At 70.0% G+C, this 16,682-nt stretch overlaps 3 protein-coding genes across 13 annotated transcripts; all 3 read right to left on the reverse strand.

Moving 5' to 3' along the window:
- Positions 1 to 2,136: 2,136 nt before the first annotated feature.
- On the reverse strand, positions 2,137 to 7,643 carry AK1 (adenylate kinase 1). 2 transcript variants are annotated; one of them, XM_080562478.1, is made up of 8 exons: positions 7,553 to 7,643; positions 5,488 to 5,530; positions 4,160 to 4,195; positions 3,206 to 3,369; positions 2,988 to 3,104; positions 2,520 to 2,711; positions 2,302 to 2,378; positions 2,137 to 2,255 (listed from the first exon to the last, which is right to left on the reverse strand). In XM_080562478.1, the coding sequence occupies exons 2-7, from the start codon at positions 5,495 to 5,497 to the stop codon at positions 2,313 to 2,315; spliced, it is 585 nt and encodes a 194-aa protein (XP_080418604.1). In that variant the 5' UTR covers positions 5,498 to 5,530; positions 7,553 to 7,643; the 3' UTR covers positions 2,137 to 2,255; positions 2,302 to 2,312. The 2 variants fall into 2 exon arrangements, with proteins under 2 accessions (XP_080418604.1, XP_080418603.1); XM_080562477.1 differs by having other exon boundaries at positions 2,137 to 2,378.
- Positions 7,644 to 7,976: 333 nt separating this feature from the next.
- On the reverse strand, positions 7,977 to 13,672 carry ST6GALNAC6 (ST6 N-acetylgalactosaminide alpha-2,6-sialyltransferase 6). 8 transcript variants are annotated; one of them, XM_080562494.1, is made up of 7 exons: positions 12,702 to 12,847; positions 11,645 to 11,794; positions 10,853 to 10,917; positions 10,096 to 10,275; positions 9,580 to 9,977; positions 9,287 to 9,394; positions 7,977 to 9,214 (listed from the first exon to the last, which is right to left on the reverse strand). In XM_080562494.1, exons 3-7 carry the CDS (start codon positions 10,865 to 10,867, stop codon positions 9,025 to 9,027), a joined length of 891 nt encoding a protein of 296 aa, XP_080418620.1. In that variant the 5' UTR covers positions 10,868 to 10,917; positions 11,645 to 11,794; positions 12,702 to 12,847; the 3' UTR covers positions 7,977 to 9,024. The 8 variants fall into 8 exon arrangements, with proteins under 8 accessions (XP_080418620.1, XP_080418619.1, XP_080418622.1 ...); XM_080562493.1 differs by having other exon boundaries at positions 12,698 to 12,838; XM_080562496.1 differs by having other exon boundaries at positions 12,718 to 12,813.
- On the reverse strand, positions 13,582 to 16,372 carry ST6GALNAC4 (ST6 N-acetylgalactosaminide alpha-2,6-sialyltransferase 4). 3 transcript variants are annotated; one of them, XM_080562503.1, is made up of 7 exons: positions 16,219 to 16,372; positions 15,765 to 15,850; positions 15,169 to 15,345; positions 14,608 to 15,020; positions 14,373 to 14,480; positions 14,056 to 14,292; positions 13,582 to 13,888 (listed from the first exon to the last, which is right to left on the reverse strand). In XM_080562503.1, exons 2-6 carry the CDS (start codon positions 15,774 to 15,776, stop codon positions 14,103 to 14,105), a joined length of 900 nt encoding a protein of 299 aa, XP_080418629.1. In that variant the 5' UTR covers positions 15,777 to 15,850; positions 16,219 to 16,372; the 3' UTR covers positions 13,582 to 13,888; positions 14,056 to 14,102. The 3 variants fall into 3 exon arrangements, with proteins under 3 accessions (XP_080418629.1, XP_080418627.1, XP_080418628.1); XM_080562501.1 differs by having other exon boundaries at positions 13,582 to 14,292; XM_080562502.1 differs by having other exon boundaries at positions 13,582 to 14,292; positions 15,765 to 15,861; positions 16,219 to 16,370.
- Positions 16,373 to 16,682: the final 310 nt, after the last annotated feature.

Below are 16,682 nucleotides of genomic sequence, written 5' to 3' on the forward strand. Positions count from 1 at the left end.
TAAATAGTTCCTCCCCAAAGTTTAGGGTACACACGGCAGCACAGCCCGCCCCGTGCAGTGGGGATGGGGGGGGACTCTGCCCCACGTACTGAAGGCAGGAGCTGCCCCACTGCGATGGGGACAAGGACAGCCCCGTGGTGTCGCGGCGTGGGCAGGGTGCCCCATGGCACGGAGCGCCCCAGGGCTCTGGACGCCGGCTCTGGGGCTGCTGGCGGATGGGGGGACACCACGGCACTGCTGCCTGCCCCGTCTGCATGCGTGGCCTGGCCACAGCTGGGGACTGCTGGGGTGTCCCCAATATCGGGATGTCCCCGCTGGGCGGGCAGGTTTGGGGTTTGGCCCCCCCCCCCCCCCGGACAGACCTGTCCTGGGTCCCAGCAAAGCGACACCGAGGCAGGAGCCGGAGGGGAGCGGGGTGGCCGCAGGGACACGGGGCCATTGCTGCACTCCTGCCCCGTCCCTCCTGCCTGTGCCAGGGCCAGGTCCCCGGGGTGGCTCCGCACCACTCCGTGGCCATGGGCAGGGAGCTGGGGGTGACACCTGCCAGGGGAGGCAGCGAGGCCTGTCCCCAGCGGCCACCAGGTCCCCGTGTCCCCGGGGTGCGCAGCAGCCGCCTCCCACGACAGCGCACTGCCACCTCCTGGGGACCGCGGGGACGGGTGCTGCCCGGGGACGGGGACAGGGCCCGGAGCCGGCATCCCTGCGCCCCCGTCCCCAGCACCCGTGTGGCGAGGTGACGAGCAGAGCCTTCGGCGGTGGACCCCAGGGCGGCGGTGGCGCAGGGTGACAGAGCCGGGGGTGGCCACGGCCACAGCCCCGACACCTTCCTCCCCCCGCAGCTCGTGGGGAGCCCTCGGGCTCCCCAGCCAGAGCAAAGCCACCAAAAATCACCCAAGGCCTGCACCAGGGGGGAGGCGGAGCCCCCCCAGCCACACCGCCCCGCTCAGCACATGGGGAAACTGAGGCAGGCTGACCCCACACCCCGATAGGGACGGGGACAACGAGGACAGACGGCTCTCCCCGCTCCTCCAGCATGGCTTTGAGCCTTGGCATCCCAACACTCCGTCCCCTCGCCCCCAGCAGCACGAGGGGGGGCTCAGCCGTGCTGGCAGCGCCCCAGCACCGGCCGGATGGCCGCATCCTTCCCGCCCCGCCGCCTGCAGCGCCCCGGCCCCGGCCGTGCTCGTGGCTGCTTCACCCCCGGGCACCCGGCTGACGTCCGAGCCTGGCGAGCTCGGGAGTTATGTCGGGTTTGTTTTGTTTTGTTTCTTTTTTTCTTGGGGGATTTTTGTCCCCCCCTTGCCCTCCCCGCTCGCTTCCTTCCTCCGCACCGTCCCGGCGGCCTCGCCTGCCCCCGAGCCGCTGCCCGCCCCAAGGCCCCGCGGCTGATTCATGATTTACGGCAGCCCCAAAGCTCACGGCCACGGCTCTGCCGCCTCCTTCCTGCACCATGGCCGGGAAAACCACGGCACTGCCACGGGGCCGGGCAAAGCATCCCGAATAGGGCTGGGGGCTGCGATTGAGCCCCCCCACCCTGTCCCTACCCCGGTGGCCAGATTCAGGGGGGTGTCCCCAGCGTGTCCTTTGGTCAGGGTGCACCAGGGGCAGTGCGGTGGCACCGATGTCCCTGGGGGGCTCAGGCAGCATCCCCAGCCCCGTCACCTTTTGCCACAGCTGCCCGCAGCCACCACGTACCCCAAAACACACCGGGGGGCAGAAGCAGCGAGGAGACACCGAGGCTGGCGCGTGCACGGCGTGAAAGTGGTGGAAACCCTGTCCCTGGGGCTGCGGGGCAGGGAGGCAGAGGCAGGATGCGGGCCAGACGCTGACCCCTCCTCCAGGGGCATGAGGGGGTCAGCGGGTGGGATGGGGTCAAGGTGAGCGGGACTGGCCCCGGCACGGGGTCACGGGCCCCCCGCAGCCCGGCGGCCGGGAAGCCGGGGCGAGCGGCCGGGATGCTCCCTCCCTTCCTCCGAGCATCCCACGTGCGGGATAAACACCCGCTTCCTGCCCTAATCAGCTCCAGGGACGGGCGGGGGGCTCGGGGAGGGGGGGACTCGGAGAGGGGAAAAAAAAAAAAACAAAATCTCTGGAAAGAAAAACTCATTTCCTCCGACAGAAGAAAAAGATAAAGTCTGGGCTCATTAAAGCGAACTTTACTGGGGAGAGACGGGAAAGAGCCAAACACAATGTCCTTGAAATTTCCTTCGCGCGGCTCTGTCCACGAAAACAGGATAAGGCCTCTTCCGCTGTCTCTGCCGGCGCGCGCGGAGGGGGGGCGCGGGGCCGGGGGCGCGGGGCGGCCGGCACGGCTACAGGCTGTCGAGGTAGGAGCAGACCTGCTGGAAAACCTCGTCCACGCTGCCCTCGGCGTTGAGCTGCAGGGAAGGGTTAGGGGGGTGCTGGCTCCTCCAAGCCCCTTTTGGGGGGTTTTGGTAGGTCCCAACCTGGCAGGGCTTAACCCTAACCCTGTATCAGCCCCCACACACAAATTGATCCCCGCCCCGGGGCCCGCTCACCTGGCGGACGATGCCCCTGCTCTTGTAGAAGGTGATGACGGGCTCCGTGGCCTTGTAGTAGGTCTCGAGGCGCTTCTTGATGGTCTCCTCGTTGTCGTCCACCCGCCCGCTGGTCTCGCCCCGCTTCAGCAGGCGCTTCACCATTGTCTCCTTCCCCGCGTCCACGTAGAGCAGCAGCGTGGGGGCGGCGATCTGCGGGGACGGGGGGGGGCTGGCACCGCGCAGGCTTGGCACACGGATGTCCCTGTGCCACCCTGCGGCGCCCTCCATGTGGGTCTGGGCACCCCCGCGTGACACCCCAGGGACACCAAGCCCCGGCTCTCTGCCACCCCCCGTCACCCCTGAGGACATCCCGGAGCGATGCGTCCCCCCCCGAGGACAGCTCAGCCCCCCGTTGGGATGGGATCTGCTGCCACCAGCGCCATGCGGCCCTCAGGGGGACCCCGCAGCGTGGGGACCAGCCCTCACCTTCTTCTCGAACTCCTCTCCCTGCTTCACCTCGCGGGGGTAGCCGTCGATGAGGAAACCCTTGGACACGTCGGCTTTGGCCACCATGGCGTCCCGCAGCATGTCCAGCACCGTGTCCTGGGGACGGGGCACGGAGATGTCGTGGGGCCACTCGCCCACCCCGTCCGTATGGCAACGGGGGGGGGCACAGCCACCGCGGCGGGCACGCGCAGACTCACCAGGGGCACCAGCTCGCCCTTCTCCATGATGGCCTGCAGCTTCTTGCCCCGTTCAGAGCCCGAGCTGACCTCCGCCCGGAGCAGGTCCCCGGTGGAGAGGTGGGTGTACCCGTACTTCTGCACGATCTTCTCGCACTGCGTCCCCTTCCCCGAGCCGGGGCCACCTGCAAGCGGTGACAATGCCCCAGCCCACAGCAGGGAGCTGGAGGGCACGCCGGAGAAGCGGCGCAGAGCCACCGCAGTCCCCAGAGCCCGGCGAGAAGGGGGACGGGGTCCCCAAGCCCAGCACCAGATGGATGGAGAGAGCTGCCTCTGGTGTGGGCTGGGGGGTGTCGGTGCTTGGGGTGGCACGGGCTGCTGGTGTGGGTAATTGGCACCTGGGGATCACCGCCCTGATGGCACCCAGCACATCGTGACCCCATCAGCACCATTGGCATCACTGAAATGACGGCACCTAGGCCATCACGACCCCACCAGCACCTGGGCTTTGCCACCCTGATAGTGCCTAGTACATCACAGCCCCATCAGCACCTGGGCATCGCTGCCCTGGTCGTACCTAGGACATCACGACCCCATCAGAACATGAGCATCGCTGCCCTGATGGCACCCAGGACATCACGACCCCATCAGCACCTGGGCATCCCGACCCCGATGGTACCCAGCACATCACAAACATCAGAACATGGGCATCACCACCCTGATGGCACCCAGGACACCACGACCCCATCAGCACCTGGGCATCCCCACCCCATCCAGCACCCGTGGCATCACCCCCAGGAGCGTCCCATCACGTCCCATCACATCCCATCACGTCCCATCAGGTGCTGCCACCCTGCCGGTGGTCCCTGCTGGTCCCAGCACCCCCCACCATGGCCTCGAGGAGCCAGGCTGGTGCCGCGGCCACCCCCGTCCCACCTCGACCCCGCCAGCCGCAGGACCCGGCCGCCCACTTACCCACCACAAAGATGATCTTGTGGTGCTTGAGCTTTTCTGGGGGAAAGAAAGAAAAAAATTAAATAAACCCAAAAGCCAAAAAGACACCGTCGGACGAGCCGTCCCCAGCAGCAGGGCTGAGCCCCACAGCGCGGGGACCGACCCCTGCCCACCCCGGGATGGGGAGCGGCCACGCGTGCCCCTTGTCCCCGTCACCTGGGCGGTCCGGGACATCGGAGCTGGACGTGCTCGTGCACAGAGACCCCACGGAGCCTCAGCCCTGGGGCTCAGCCCTGGGGCTGCAACCTTGTGGTGCCCCGCAGACACTCGTTGTCCCCAGCCTCGTGGCGGGGACCTGCGGGGCTCCCCTGGGTGGCCACATCCATCCCCGTGGCCGGATCCTGGTCCCGCCCGTGGCACGCTTGGCACGGCACGGGTGCCTCAAGTGCCTGGCGTGACCCCCGGCAGCCCCTAAAGCCCCCTGGGGACCGATCGTCCCCAAAAGCAGTGCCTGGGGAGCAGAGGCTGGGTGCCAGCACCCCGCGGAGCACCCCAGCCTGCGGGACATGGGGAGGGGGTCCCCTCACGGTCCCCCCCACCTGCGGGATCCGACCCCGAGGGGAGCTAAAAATACCGGCGAGCCGCCTCGGGGCCGCCCGGCACAGCTCCCCCAGCTCGGCCTTCTGAAATTTCAGCTCCCCCGGCACCCGGCGAGCCCGGGGAAGGAGCCAAGAGGGTGGGGAAGGGGGGGGGCAGGAGATGGGGGCGCAGGGGGGCCGGGGGGGTGGGGGGGTGGGAAGAGGCCCCGGGGGATCTGGGTGGACACAAGGGGGAGGCAGAGGGGACGGAGACGAGCGGAGAAGGCAGGGGATGGACGCGAGGGGGGGACAGAGGGGATGGAAGCGAAGTGGATCGGGGAATCGGATACCGGGGGGGGGAAGGAGGGAAAGGGGACACGGGGTGGGCACGGGGCGGGGGGGGCCAGGAGATGGGCACGGGGGGGGCACGGGGAGCGGCGGTTAGAGAGGGGCAGAGGGGGCGGATACAAGGGCACAGGGGACAGATGCAAAGGGGGGGGGGCGCATAGAGGGGACCCAGGGGATGGACACGGGGTGGGGACCCAGGGGATGGACGAAAAGGGGTCCAAGGGGTTGGGTGCGAGAGGGGCAGAGGGGACAGGGATGGGAACAAGGGGATGGGGCACAAGGGGGACACGGGGGGGGCACAAGGGGGACACAGGGGAGGGGGCACAGGGGGGACAGCTGCAAAGGGGATCCAGGGGGTGGCTGCACAGGGGGCAGAAGCAAAGGGGACGAAGGAGCTGGCTGCAGGGACGGCAGAGCACTCACCTGTCGACATGCTGCCGCTGGCGGGGTGCAGGAGTGCTTCAGGCTGCGAGGGGAGGAGAAGAGAGGAGAGGAGTGAGCGGCTCGGCGGGGACGTGGGGGTCCCCAGGGCCGGGGCTGCGCGAGGTGTCGCTGAGACAACAGCTCTCCCCTCCCGTCCCTTGGGGGATGGAGCAGATCTCAAACCGAGCGCTGGGGCCAAGCCGGGGGACACGCTGGTGGTGGGGCAGAAGCCCTGCCCCCCAGCTTGGCCCTAAAATGTATAAAGTATATCGGAAAGGCAAGGCGCTGCCTGAATTTCGTGGCTTTGGGAGCTGGGGAGCTCGGCTCCCGCGGCCATCGCCTACCTGGCTGCCGGCAGCCACCCGCCCCGCGCTGGGTGGCAGCGGGTGACGCAGGGTGACACGACCTGCACCTCCCTGCCCTGACCACATCCCCGTGCCCGCGGTGCTGCTCGGGGTGACACACGGCCCTGGGACGCCGGGCGATGGAGGCAGCACCTACATCGCTCCAGCTCCCCGCGTGCTGGAGGGGAGGCTTTAGGGGATGGTTTTTGGGGGGGTCGGCCCCCTCTCAGAGCCCCAGAGGTGGGGGATTGCTGCACCCTGCTGCACCCCCCGGGACCCCGCTGCGGGTTTGGGCACCCTGCCTGCCCTCACCCAGCCCGCGGCACCCACCTGCCGGGCCGCCCCGCGTCACCCCGCGCTCCCCAAACCGGCCAGACCGGGGCCAAGGGATCTGCGCCGCTCTCCCGGTCGTGTTACAGCCGGGAAAGGGCAGGGGCTAAGTATGGACGGGCTGAAACCTGCACCGGGTCACGGCCTGCCTGCGCCGCGGGGGCCGAACCCCGCGTTGTCCCCGTAGGGTGGGCCCGGAGGGGGGGACCCAGGTACGGGGGGCACCGGGGTGCGAGGGCTCGGTGGTTGGTGCCGACCCGGCATCCTGGGGCGGGGTGGGGGGCTTGTGGCCTGATCCTGAGCAATGCTGGGTGCTCTGGGGGTGATGGGGTGAGGGCGCTGGGCTGGGGAGCTCAGCGGGGTGGTGCTGGGGGCATGGGGCTGCCCAGTAAAAGCTGTCGTGTGGTGTGCCCCGCAGGCTGCATCCCATCAGGAGCTCAAACCTCCCCCCGGCCCCATCCCAGCCCCACTGCCATCCCCCCCCCCCCCCCAGCTCCAGGCCCCGGCACCCCTGCAATAGCCCAGCACCCCCAGCAGTGCCCTTGGTACCCCACGCAATGCCCGTTGGCGGCCCAGCCAAGGCCACCAGCAGCTCTGTGAGACCCCCAAGCACCCTGTGAGCTGTTCCCCCCCAGCACCCCACAAAACACCCCCCCCAGCACCCTGTGCAATAGTGCATTACCCCCTGCCATGCCCCACAAGCACCCCATGCAATGCCCCAACACCTGTGCAACGCCCCCCAGCACCCCATAAAACACCCCCCCAGCACCCCATGCAATGCCCCCCCACCAAGCACCCCATGCAATAGTGCAGCACCCCCTGCCATAGCCCCCCAGCACCCCGTGCAATGCCCCCCCAGCACCCCGTGCAATGCCCCCCCCAAGAACACCATGCAATGCCCCCCCCAAGCACCCCATAAAACGCCCCCCCCAGCACCTCGTGCAATGTACCCCCCCGAGCACCCTGTGCAATAGTGCAGCACCCCCTGCCATGCCCCCCAGCACCCCATACAATGCCCCCCCCGCACCCCATACAATGCCCCCCCCCAGCACCCCACACAACGCCCCCCCAGCCCCCTCATTCCCCCCCCCAGTGGTCACAGAGCTGCCCCGCTCCCCCCCCCCCAGCACTGCCCACATAACCCCACCCCCCCCATCCCCATCCCACCCCCCCAAACTCCTTTACGGGGGGAGGGGGGGGTCACCCCAAGCCCCCCCCCCCCAGGGGACCCCCAAGCAGCGGCTGCCCAAACGCCCTCCCCAAGGTCACCGTGGGGAGGGGAGGGGGTGGGGGGGCACCCACGGGTGGGTCAGGGCCGGGGTGCCGAGCGGCTGCAGGGCTGGGGGGGGGGATAGGATGCTGGGGGGGGGGCTGGGGGGGCTGGCACTGACCTGTGGGGCCGGGTGCCGTGGGGTGGGCAGCTGCCTGCTGGCGGCAGCTCCTGCCCGTACCGCTAGCTGTATATAATGCTGCGGCGTGGAGCATGCCGGGAGCGGGCAGCGGGGGGGGGCACACACGGGTTGGGGGGGGGACACCCGCTGCTGCCCGCCCGCAGCCCCCCCGGTGCCGCGCAGGAGGCTCTGTGGGGCCCGGTGGGGCTGGGGGGCCTGCACCCTGCTGGGTGTCCTGGGGGGGACCCCCCCGCTCCAACCCCCCCCCAAAAAAAAAAAAAGTCTTCCCCCCCCGCCTCGAGCCCCCAGGATCAGCCCCAAAACGGGTGGGGGGGTCCCGAAGGGTCCCGTTCTTCCCCCCCCCCCCCACACACACACCCCAAAAGCAGCGCCCGGCCCCAAAAACGCAGCCCGGAGGCAGGGCCCAAGGCAACAGACTGCAGCAAGGTTTATTCTGTACAAATCACTACAAAACGCGGGGGTGACCCCCCCGGGGGGCTGAGCCCCCCCCCGGGTGTAACCCCAACAGCACAGGGGGTGCGCGCCCCCCCCCCCCCCCGCTGCCACGGCCCCAGGGAAACTGAGGCACGGCGCCGCGCTCTGCTGGGGCTCAGCACCCAAACACGCCGGATTGAGAGATTTTCCCCCAATTTTCCACCGCCAGGAGATAAATAACAGCCCCCCCCCAGCCTGCTGCCCCCCCCCCCGGCCACCGTACACCAGCTCCTGAATAGTTCGTGAGCGGTGAATAAACGATGGACGCCTCCCGCGGCCCCGCTGCTCAGCCTCAGGGAGGGAAAATGAGTACAGACACCGGGACCAGGATGGTGGGGGGGTGTGGGGAGAGAAAAAAGCAAAAAACAAAGCCCCCAAATTCCCATTGTGCCGATAGAAAAGGTTTTGGCAGTGTGGCCCCGGCCCCCCCGCAGCGAGCACGGGGCCGGGGGTTTTGGGGTGGGCACCCCGCGGGTTGATCCTTACCTGGGTGGCAGGGCAGGGACCCCCCTCTGGGGGCGATGCCACCGAAAACGCCAGGATTTGTGCCGGGGTGCTGGGGCTGGCAGTGCAGGGGATGGCAGAGGGGAGCAGAACCGGGGGGGGGGGGGTCCCCAAAATTTTGCCGTGAAAGCAACGCGACCTATACGGTGCACCCGGAGCGCCCCCGGGTGTGCTTGCAGGGTGGTGGGCTGCGAGGCAGCCGGGGGGGTTTGGAGCTGGGTCTGTGCAGGATTTAACCCCCGTGCGATGCCCCCACGGCTCCCCTGCCTGCTGTCCCACGGGAGGGGACACGCCACCCCAAAACCCTTCCCACCACGGGCACGCGGAGCCCTTGGGCACAGCGGTGGCAGGCGGTCCCCAAGGGCTCCATCAGCCCCGGGGTGCACGGCGTGGCCCAGACCTTGTACCAAGGGGACCCCGTCCCAAGGGGACCTCGTCCCTGTTCCCAAGGGTCCCCGCTCGGCGCGGCCGCCCTAGGGCCAGGCGGGGTGGGAGAAGGTGATGTTGTAGAGGCCGGCCCAGCTGGCAAAGACGCGCTTCTCCGTGATGAAGCGGTGGTGGTTGCCCCGGCGGCTGCGCTCGTTGTGGATGTAGGTGGTGCACTCGTCGGGGCCCTTGGGCTCGTAGTAGTGGTAGGCCATGCGGCGGGGCTGCGGCCGCCGGCTGCGGGGAGAGCATGGGCTGAGCCCCGGGGATGGGACTCGGGGTGAGGGGGGGCGATGGGGGACACCGTACCTGCAGTAGTTGGGGGGCACCATGCCGTAGACGTGGACGGTGTCGCACAGCTCCACCGCGATCACCATGGTGAACCAGCCCGTGCTGAGCCACGAGCGTGACTTCTCCCTGGGGCACGGCGCGGGGGAGAAACGGGGGCACGATGAAGAGATGGTGACCCCCCCAAACCCCCCCAGTCCCCCCAGTCTGACACCGCAGCCAACCCCACGGAGCAGCCCCGGGAGCTGGCCCTGCTTGGGGACCTGCCGGCCACCGACAGAGGGGACAAGGTGCCGGCGGGGGCTCCGAGGTACCTGTCCTTCCCCGTCTCCCCCCGGAACAGCTCATCGAACTGCTTCATGCGGCCGGGGGACACGACGTAGGCCGTCATGTTGGGGAAGGACGCGCTGACGCGCTGGATGATCTTCAGCAGGCTCTTCTGCATCTTGGCGGGAGGCCCCCAGAAGATGAAGATGGTCTCCGGGGTCTTGTTGACGAACTCCTGGGGCCGCTTGAGCACGCGGTAGACGCTGGAGTGGGCCACCACGCGGAACGTGGTCTTGTTGCCCACGTCCGCCTCGTAGCCGGTGGTGGGGGCGTCGTTCATGCGGATGGCGCACTCGGCCTGGTCGATCTCGGCGCCCAGGCGGGTGCCCAGGAGGTGGCTGGAGCTGGTGACGATGACGCACTGGTGGCAGTGGGAAGTCAGGCTCTGGGGACGACCAGCGGGGTCAGAGGGTGAATTTTGGCGTCCCACCGACGGGGGCGGTGCTGCTGGATGTCACCACAGGGCAGCGAGTGCCCGCCGTGACGTCCCAGCCCTGCCGTACCTTGTTCCCGGAGACGGGCAGGTACCCGCTGCTCACCCCCCATCGCCGCAGGTCGGGGGGCCGGCGGGCTCGGCCCCGCAGGGCGCCGTAGGGGAAGACCTCGGTCCCGTTGCTGGAGCTGTAGATGATCAGCAGCATGAGCAGGGCAAAGAGGACCACGAAGACGGCGGCGCGCTGGCTCTGTGGGCGGGGGGAGAGCGTCAGGTGCCGCGGCCCCCGGCCGGCTCCCAGAAGGGATGGAGATGGGAGAATCGCTGGGATGCCGGCACCCTGACACGCTCCCCCCTGGCTGGCTGTGGATTTAGCAGGAGCTGCCCCCACGCGCTGCTGCAAACCGCTCCTCCGGCCATGCTCAGCCGCTTCCAGATATTAAAGAATAACAGCAAGGCTGTGGGGAGGCACTGAGCGGCACGACACTGCGCAGGCAGGGCGAGGGGGACAGCGAGGAGACACGGGGATGGGGATGGGGACGGCTCTCCCCTTCCCCTCTCGGCCCCATGCCTCTGCCCCAGCAGTAACGGGTAACGGAATGGCTGCAGAGCTGGGAGGAGGACGGAGGAGGAAGGCGCTCGCTGCTGTGAATAATCCTCCGAGAGGCGGGAGGAGCTGCCAGGAAGGTCCAAGGCCGGGGCAGCCCCTGCCTGGCACTGGCACAGCTCGCACTAGCACGGCCGCCCCAACCCCAGCCCCGCAGGCTGGCTTTTAGGGGGGCTCCACGCACCCCCAGGGGACGCCCAGCACCAGGCCCAGCACTCACCGTGCTGCCGCTCATGTCTCCCGGCCGGCCTCAGCGCGGAGCGATCGCTGGCGTCCTGCGAGCACCTGCAAGACACGCGGTCACCCCAAAAAGCACCACAACGGGGGGCCCGTCCCCGAAACGAGCCGCACGTGATGGGCTGATCCCCAAGCCGGGCTGAGCTCCGGGCAGGATGGATTATCCCTGCACCACTGGGGCGAAAGCCACCCGATTCAACGCTGGATCGGGTGGGTGAAGCCGCCAGCAGGCACCCCGCTCAGCCCCCCTGCCTAAAGTGATCGGGATCTCCCGGCTAAATCCAATTAAAACGGCCTCGGGGTGGGCGCACCCGGGGATGCCTGCCCTGCGGGGGACCCGCTTTTCTTCCCCCTCCTGCCCTGATTAATATTTGAAAGTCCTCCTCAGTGAGTCACCACCACTCCTGCTTGGTAGTACTCAAGAGCAATTAGAAATATATAAAAAAAAAAAAGAAGCCTCTTTGCTGACTGCCTTGGGAGGAGCTGGGATGGAAAATTACATAGCAGCTGGTGTTTAACCCGCCGGGGGGGCCTCGAAGGGCTTTCAGGGCTGGTGTCGCTGCCCAGGAAGGTACCAACAGCCAGGGAATGGCCGCATTTTATGGTGCCCCTGCCCTGTGGAGAGGGGACGGTGCCAGGAGCTCCCGTCCCTGCACGGGGCAGAGCACGGTACAGCACGGGACGCAGGTGCCAGGGATGGGGGTGCCACATCCAGGCCCCCCCCCCCCCCCCGCTGGGTTTTGCTGCGGGTGACCCCAGCACGGGGGTCCCTTACCTGGCCCAGGGCGTTCATCTGCAGCGGGCGGCGAGCGGTGCCGGGGGGGCCTCGTCCGCCTCCTCCTCCCCGTGCGCCCCCCGAGCTGCGGGGTGCTGCCGGGCCCCTCCAGCCGGCGCCAGGGCCATGGTGGCACCCGGGGTCACATCGCTGCCGTGCCGGGGAAGCGCTGAGCCAGCCCGGCTCCCCACGCTGCCAGCCGCCCCCAACCCCCCCCCCCCGGTGCAAACCTGCCCACACCTCCGGCGCACAGCCCCTGCCGCCCCCCCGTGTCACCCCGCTATGCGAGCCCTCCCTGCGCCCCCGCAGTGAGAAGCTTTTGTGCTCTGCTGTGCAAATCCTCCCCCAGCCCCGGGATGCAGCCCCCCCGGTACCCGGGATGCAGCCCCCCCCTGGTTCCGGGAATGCAATCCCCTGGTTCCCAGAATGCAAACCCCCTGGTTCCTGGGATGCAGCCCCCCAGTTCCCATGATACAGCCCCCCCAGTTCCCATGATACAGGCCCCCCAGTACCCGGGATGCAGCCCCCCCAGTTCCCACGATACAGCCCCCCCAGTACCCGGGATGCAGCCCCCCCGTTCCCATGATACAGCCCCCCCAGTACCCGGGAAGCGGCTCTCCCAGCTCCCAGGGGATGCAACCCCCCTGTTCCTGGGATGCAGTCCCCTGGTTTCCAGGTTGCAAACCCCGAGGTTTCCAGGATGCAACCCCCCTGTTCCCGGAACACAGCCCCCTAGTTCCCAGGATGCAGCCCCCCCCAGGTTCCCGGGATGCAACCCCCCCCCCCGTTCCCAGAACCCAGCCCCCCCGTTCCCAGGATGCAACCCCCCATGTTCCCGGGATGCAGCCCCCCCCTTTCCGTAATGCAACCCCCCCGGTGCCCGGGAATCCCCTATAACCCCCCCCTCCCTCTCGGCCCCCCCGGGCAGCCCCCGTTGCATTTCCCAGGCAGGCCGGAGCCCGGAGCCGCCCTGGCCCGGTGCGCGCTGCCCCCCCCACGGCCGTGCAGCGCCCCCCTTCCCCCCCCCCCCCGGCCCCGGTGCCAGCCACGCACCCACCGACCGGCGGACGGACCGGCAGCCCGACGGACGGACCGACGGACGGACCGACGGACCGCCCGCTCCGCTGCGCACTGCGCCGCCGCCGCTGCGCGCTCCCGGGGCTCGCCGGCCGCGCGCGCGCGCGCACTCGGTGCCCGGGGCGGGGACGCGCTGGGGGGGATCCAAGCACCGCCCGCCCCGACGGGGAGCGCATGGGGTGCGCCGGGGGTGCGTGGGTGGCTCGGGGTGCCTGGGTGCCCGTGGGTGCCCGGCATTTATGGGGTGGCGCAGCGCTGTGCCCCCTCGGCACCCCACTGATGTTGGGGGGGCTGCGAGGTCCCGACGTGGTACGGAGCCCACGGACCCACTCGGGGCCGTCCCCGGGGTTTTTGGCTCCGCTGCGGAGCGGGGCCGAGGAGCTCCCCGGCCTCCCCTGCGAGCGGCATGCGTGGGGAGCTGCGCTGGCAAAACCCCCAGGAACAGCCCCAAAGCGGCAGGCGCCGGCTGAAACAGGAGCGAAGGTGACCCCAGCCCAGCACCCCGCAGCTCTGCCGCCCTCCTCGCCGCTCCGGCCGTCCCACGAGCCGTTTATCAGCACCCTGCGTGCCGTGCCCACAGCTCGCCCCCTCTCTCCGGGCACACAGCCACATCGGGGTCAGCTCCCGTCCCATAGCACCTCCGCCCCCGCGTCCCAAATAACCCCTTCCAGCGCCCTGCTCCGTGTTGGGCACCGCTCTAACCCCGTCCATCAAATCCCCGTCGTATTTATAGCCCGGCAGGGCACGACGAGCCGGCAGCCCCCAGCTACCCCCCTGTGCCCCCCCGCTCCCGTCCCCACGCGCCCGCCACCCGCGCACCTCCGGCTCCTGTCGCCGCCGCGGCCGCAGCGCGGGGCCCGTGGCGTTACGAAGGCTTTAATGGGCGCGTTTGCTTTGGTCTCGGTCCAAGGGCACTTGTGACAAGGCAACTCGGAGCTCCCAGGGCGCGTGGCCCTGGGCTGGGGGGCAGGAGGCACGCGGAGCCCTGTCCCGGTGGCAGCGTGGGGACAGGCCGGAGGGGACAGCCCGGCCCCATTCCCTGTGCCCCACACGTGGCACCAGGTCCCATGGCTCTGGGGCTCCATCCTGGGACAAGGCAGTGGCTGGTGGGGGCTGAATTTCCCCTCCTCATGTCACCAAACGCTGAATCCCACAGCAAACATCCATCTGGTGGTGCCGGCGAGGTCCCCTTGTGTCCAAGGCAGCTTGGTGCCTGCAGCTGGGGGGGCTCAGTGGGTCCAGCCCCGTCCCCCACGCGCTGGCACGGGGTGGGGGTCCCCCCGCTGCCACCCACACACCCACCAGACCTGGGGGTACAACAAGAGGCTTCCAACCTGGGCACCGGCAGGGCTGAGGCAGCCATGGCGCCGTGCCGCCGCTCCTACCCGCCCGCCCACGACGGGTGAGTGAAGACGATGTCCCTCCTCTTGGCCCAACGGGAGAAGATGGCCTTCTCGGTGATGAAGCGGTGCCCGGCGCGGGGGGCCCGCTCGTGCACCAGGTACATCCTGCACTCGTCCAGCCGGCCCTTCTCGAAGTAGTGGTAAGGCACGCTCGTGTGGTTCTTCTCCCTGGCGGCGCAGGGAGGAAGCTGAGCAGGATGTGGCCCCTCCGGTGCCCGGCGCCGCCAAGCCGCCCCCCGGCCCCGCACCTGCAGTAGCTGTCGCTGACCATGCCGAAGACGCGGATGCGCTCGCACAGCTCCATGGCCAGGATCATGGTGAACCAGCCCGTGCTCAGGAAGGAGCCCGACTTCACCCTGCAACGCACAGGCGGCCGCGCTGGAGGACGGACGGGCAGACAGACGGATGGACACCCAGCAGGGGCTCGGCCAGAGCAGGGGGCTCGGCCCCGGGGGTCAGCGCTCCGGGGTGAGGCCGCGGTACCTGTTCTTCCCCGTCTCGTTCTGGAAGACGTCGTCGCAGTAGGCCATCTTCTCCTCGGTCAGGGTGTAGATCTGCAGGCGCGGGTACGTCTCCATCACCTTCAGCAGCGCCCGGTAGGTGGAGCCCCCCTTCTCCCGGCTCATCTTCTTGGGGGGCCCCCAGATGACGTAGACAGTCTCCTGGGACTGCTGGAAGAAGTAGGGCTGGTTCCTCAGCAGCAGCGGGACGCTGGTGTGCGACACCACGCGGACGGTGCTCCGCGTCCCCACGTCCTCCTCGTAGCCGGCGGTGGGCGCGTGGTTCATGCGCAGCACGCACTCCTGCCCGTCAATGGCCTGCCCCAGGCGCGAGCCCAGCATCTGCCCCGAGCTGGAGACGACGGCGCAGCGGCGGCACGGCGCTCGCTGCAGCGGCTGCGGGGACACGCGCCGTCAGCACGGCCCCCTCCAGGTGCCAGCGCTTTCCCCGTCTCCCGGGCCCGCTTCACCCTTCCCTGAGGAAGGGGAGACTGAGGCACGGGGGCAGCAGGGGTCAGGCTGTCCCCTCCCCGTCCCCACGCACCTGCCCGTCGGGGACGCGGCTGTACCCCTGGAAGCTGAGCACGGCGGGCGCAGCGTACGCGGGGCCGTCCCAGCGCCGTGCCGCCCGGCAGCAGGGCCGCAGGCAGGCGAGGGAGCAGAGCAGGACGTAGAGCACAGAGACGGCGGCCATGCACACCAGGGCGAGGAAGAAGCGGATCTGGAAGCAGAGCGGGGAAGGTTCTCCAGGCCCAGGCCGTGTGCGCTGGCCCCGCGTCGGGTGCTCGGAGAGGCACCGGGATGCCTCGCGGCAAAACCGGCCTCTCGGGGGAGGATGCATCGGCTCGGGCGCTCGCTGGGGTGGGGATGAGGAGCCGCCGGTGCCTGCGCGTGACTCACTTCCTGCACGCAGCCAGACCCACGCGCTGCATGGCCGCGTGCCGTGGGGCCGAGCGCCTGTGCTCACGCCAGGCTCCAGCCCCTGCTCCCACTCCGGGGTCCAGGGGGGTGCCAAGCGCCCAGCGGGGCCGCCGGGCAGGGCCCTGCCCCGGTGTGGGTTTTGGGGTGAGCAGCCCCGTGATGCCCGCAGGCTCGCCCCGGCCCCGTAGCCCCCCGCTCCCGGCACCCCGGGGTACTCACCAGCGTCTTCATCCTGCGGGGCGAGGGCGGCCGGCGGGGGTCCCGCGGGGGCAGCCGGCGTTACCTGGGGGGTCGGGGCACGCACCCTGCACGGGGCCTGGGGTCAGTGGGGTGGGGAGGGGGGGAAGGAAGGGGGCTGGTGCCGAGCTCTCCTCCATCACAGCTGGGGACCCCACTGGGACCCTCCGGTACTCCAGCACCCCCCTCCCCGCGCTCATGACCCCCCCCGTACCCAGGACCTGCCCCATCCCTGGGACGTTCCCGTTGAACCGAGTCCCCCAGCGACCCCCAGGACCCCCCCCTCTATTATCACCCCCCAGATCCCCAGACCCAGCTCCCCCAGGACCGCCCCCCCCCCATTATCGCCCCCCCAGACCCAGCTCCCCCCATCCCATAACCGCTTCCTCCTCCCCCCCGGGCCGGGAGCGCAGCCCAGGCCCCGGCCCCCCCTCACCGAGCCGGGAGCCCCCGCGGGGGCTGCAGCGGGAGCGGGGGTGCCGCTGCCCGGCCCCCGGGGCCACCGCCGGGCCCCGCATCCCGGCCGCACCGGGCTGGGCTGCACCGGGCTCGGCCGCACCGGGCTCGGCTGCACCGGGCTGCGCTGGCGGAGCCGCGCCGGGGCGGAGCGGAGCCGAGCGGGCACTGCCGGGACCGCCCCCGCGGGGGGGAGCCTCGGCACCGGGCCCTGCCGCCCGGCCCCCGGGACCGGCCCCGGGACCCTCCTGGTGCGCCTTGGTACCAGCCCCGGGACCGGCTCCGGTATCAGCCCCGGTGCGCCCTGGTACCAGCCGCGGTCCCGTCCCGGTGCGCCCCGATATCAGCCCCGGTCCCAGCCCCGGTCCCAGCCCCGGTCCCGTCCCGGTGTGCCCTGGTACCGGTCCCGGTCCCGTCCCGGTGCGCCCCGGCACAGAGCCGCCC

This window comes from Anser brachyrhynchus (assembly GCF_964034855.1).
Source record: "Anser brachyrhynchus genome assembly, chromosome: 19".
In the NCBI taxonomy this organism is placed as follows: Eukaryota; Metazoa; Chordata; class Aves; order Anseriformes; family Anatidae; genus Anser; species Anser brachyrhynchus.

What these genes read in the sequence shown, in the direction of transcription:
- AK1 (XM_080562478.1), bottom strand. An exon ending in AGGGCGAGCTGGTGCCCCTG is followed by an intron (nt 3,105 to 3,205) that starts GTGAGTCTGCGC and finishes CCCCGTCCCCAG; the next exon opens with GACACGGTGCTGGACATGCT. An exon ending in GCAGGGGCATCGTCCGCCAG is followed by an intron (nt 2,379 to 2,519) that starts GTGAGCGGGCCC and finishes CCTTCCCTGCAG; the next exon opens with CTCAACGCCGAGGGCAGCGT.
- ST6GALNAC4 (XM_080562503.1), bottom strand. An exon ending in GCCGCGTCCCCGACGGGCAG is followed by an intron (nt 15,021 to 15,168) that starts GTGCGTGGGGAC and finishes GTGTCCCCGCAG; the next exon opens with CCGCTGCAGCGAGCGCCGTG. An exon ending in AACGAGACGGGGAAGAACAG is followed by an intron (nt 14,481 to 14,607) that starts GTACCGCGGCCT and finishes TGTGCGTTGCAG; the next exon opens with GGTGAAGTCGGGCTCCTTCC.
- ST6GALNAC6 (XM_080562492.1), bottom strand. Translation starts at nt 12,897, where the DNA reads ATGCGCTCCCCGTCGGGGCGGGCGGTGCTTGGATCCCCCCCAGCGCGT. An exon ending in GTCCGTCCGCCGGTCGGTGG is followed by an intron (nt 10,214 to 12,697) that starts GTGCGTGGCTGG and finishes GATCATCTACAG; the next exon opens with CTCCAGCAACGGGACCGAGG. An exon ending in TGCCCGTCTCCGGGAACAAG is followed by an intron (nt 9,978 to 10,095) that starts GTACGGCAGGGC and finishes GGTCGTCCCCAG; the next exon opens with AGCCTGACTTCCCACTGCCA.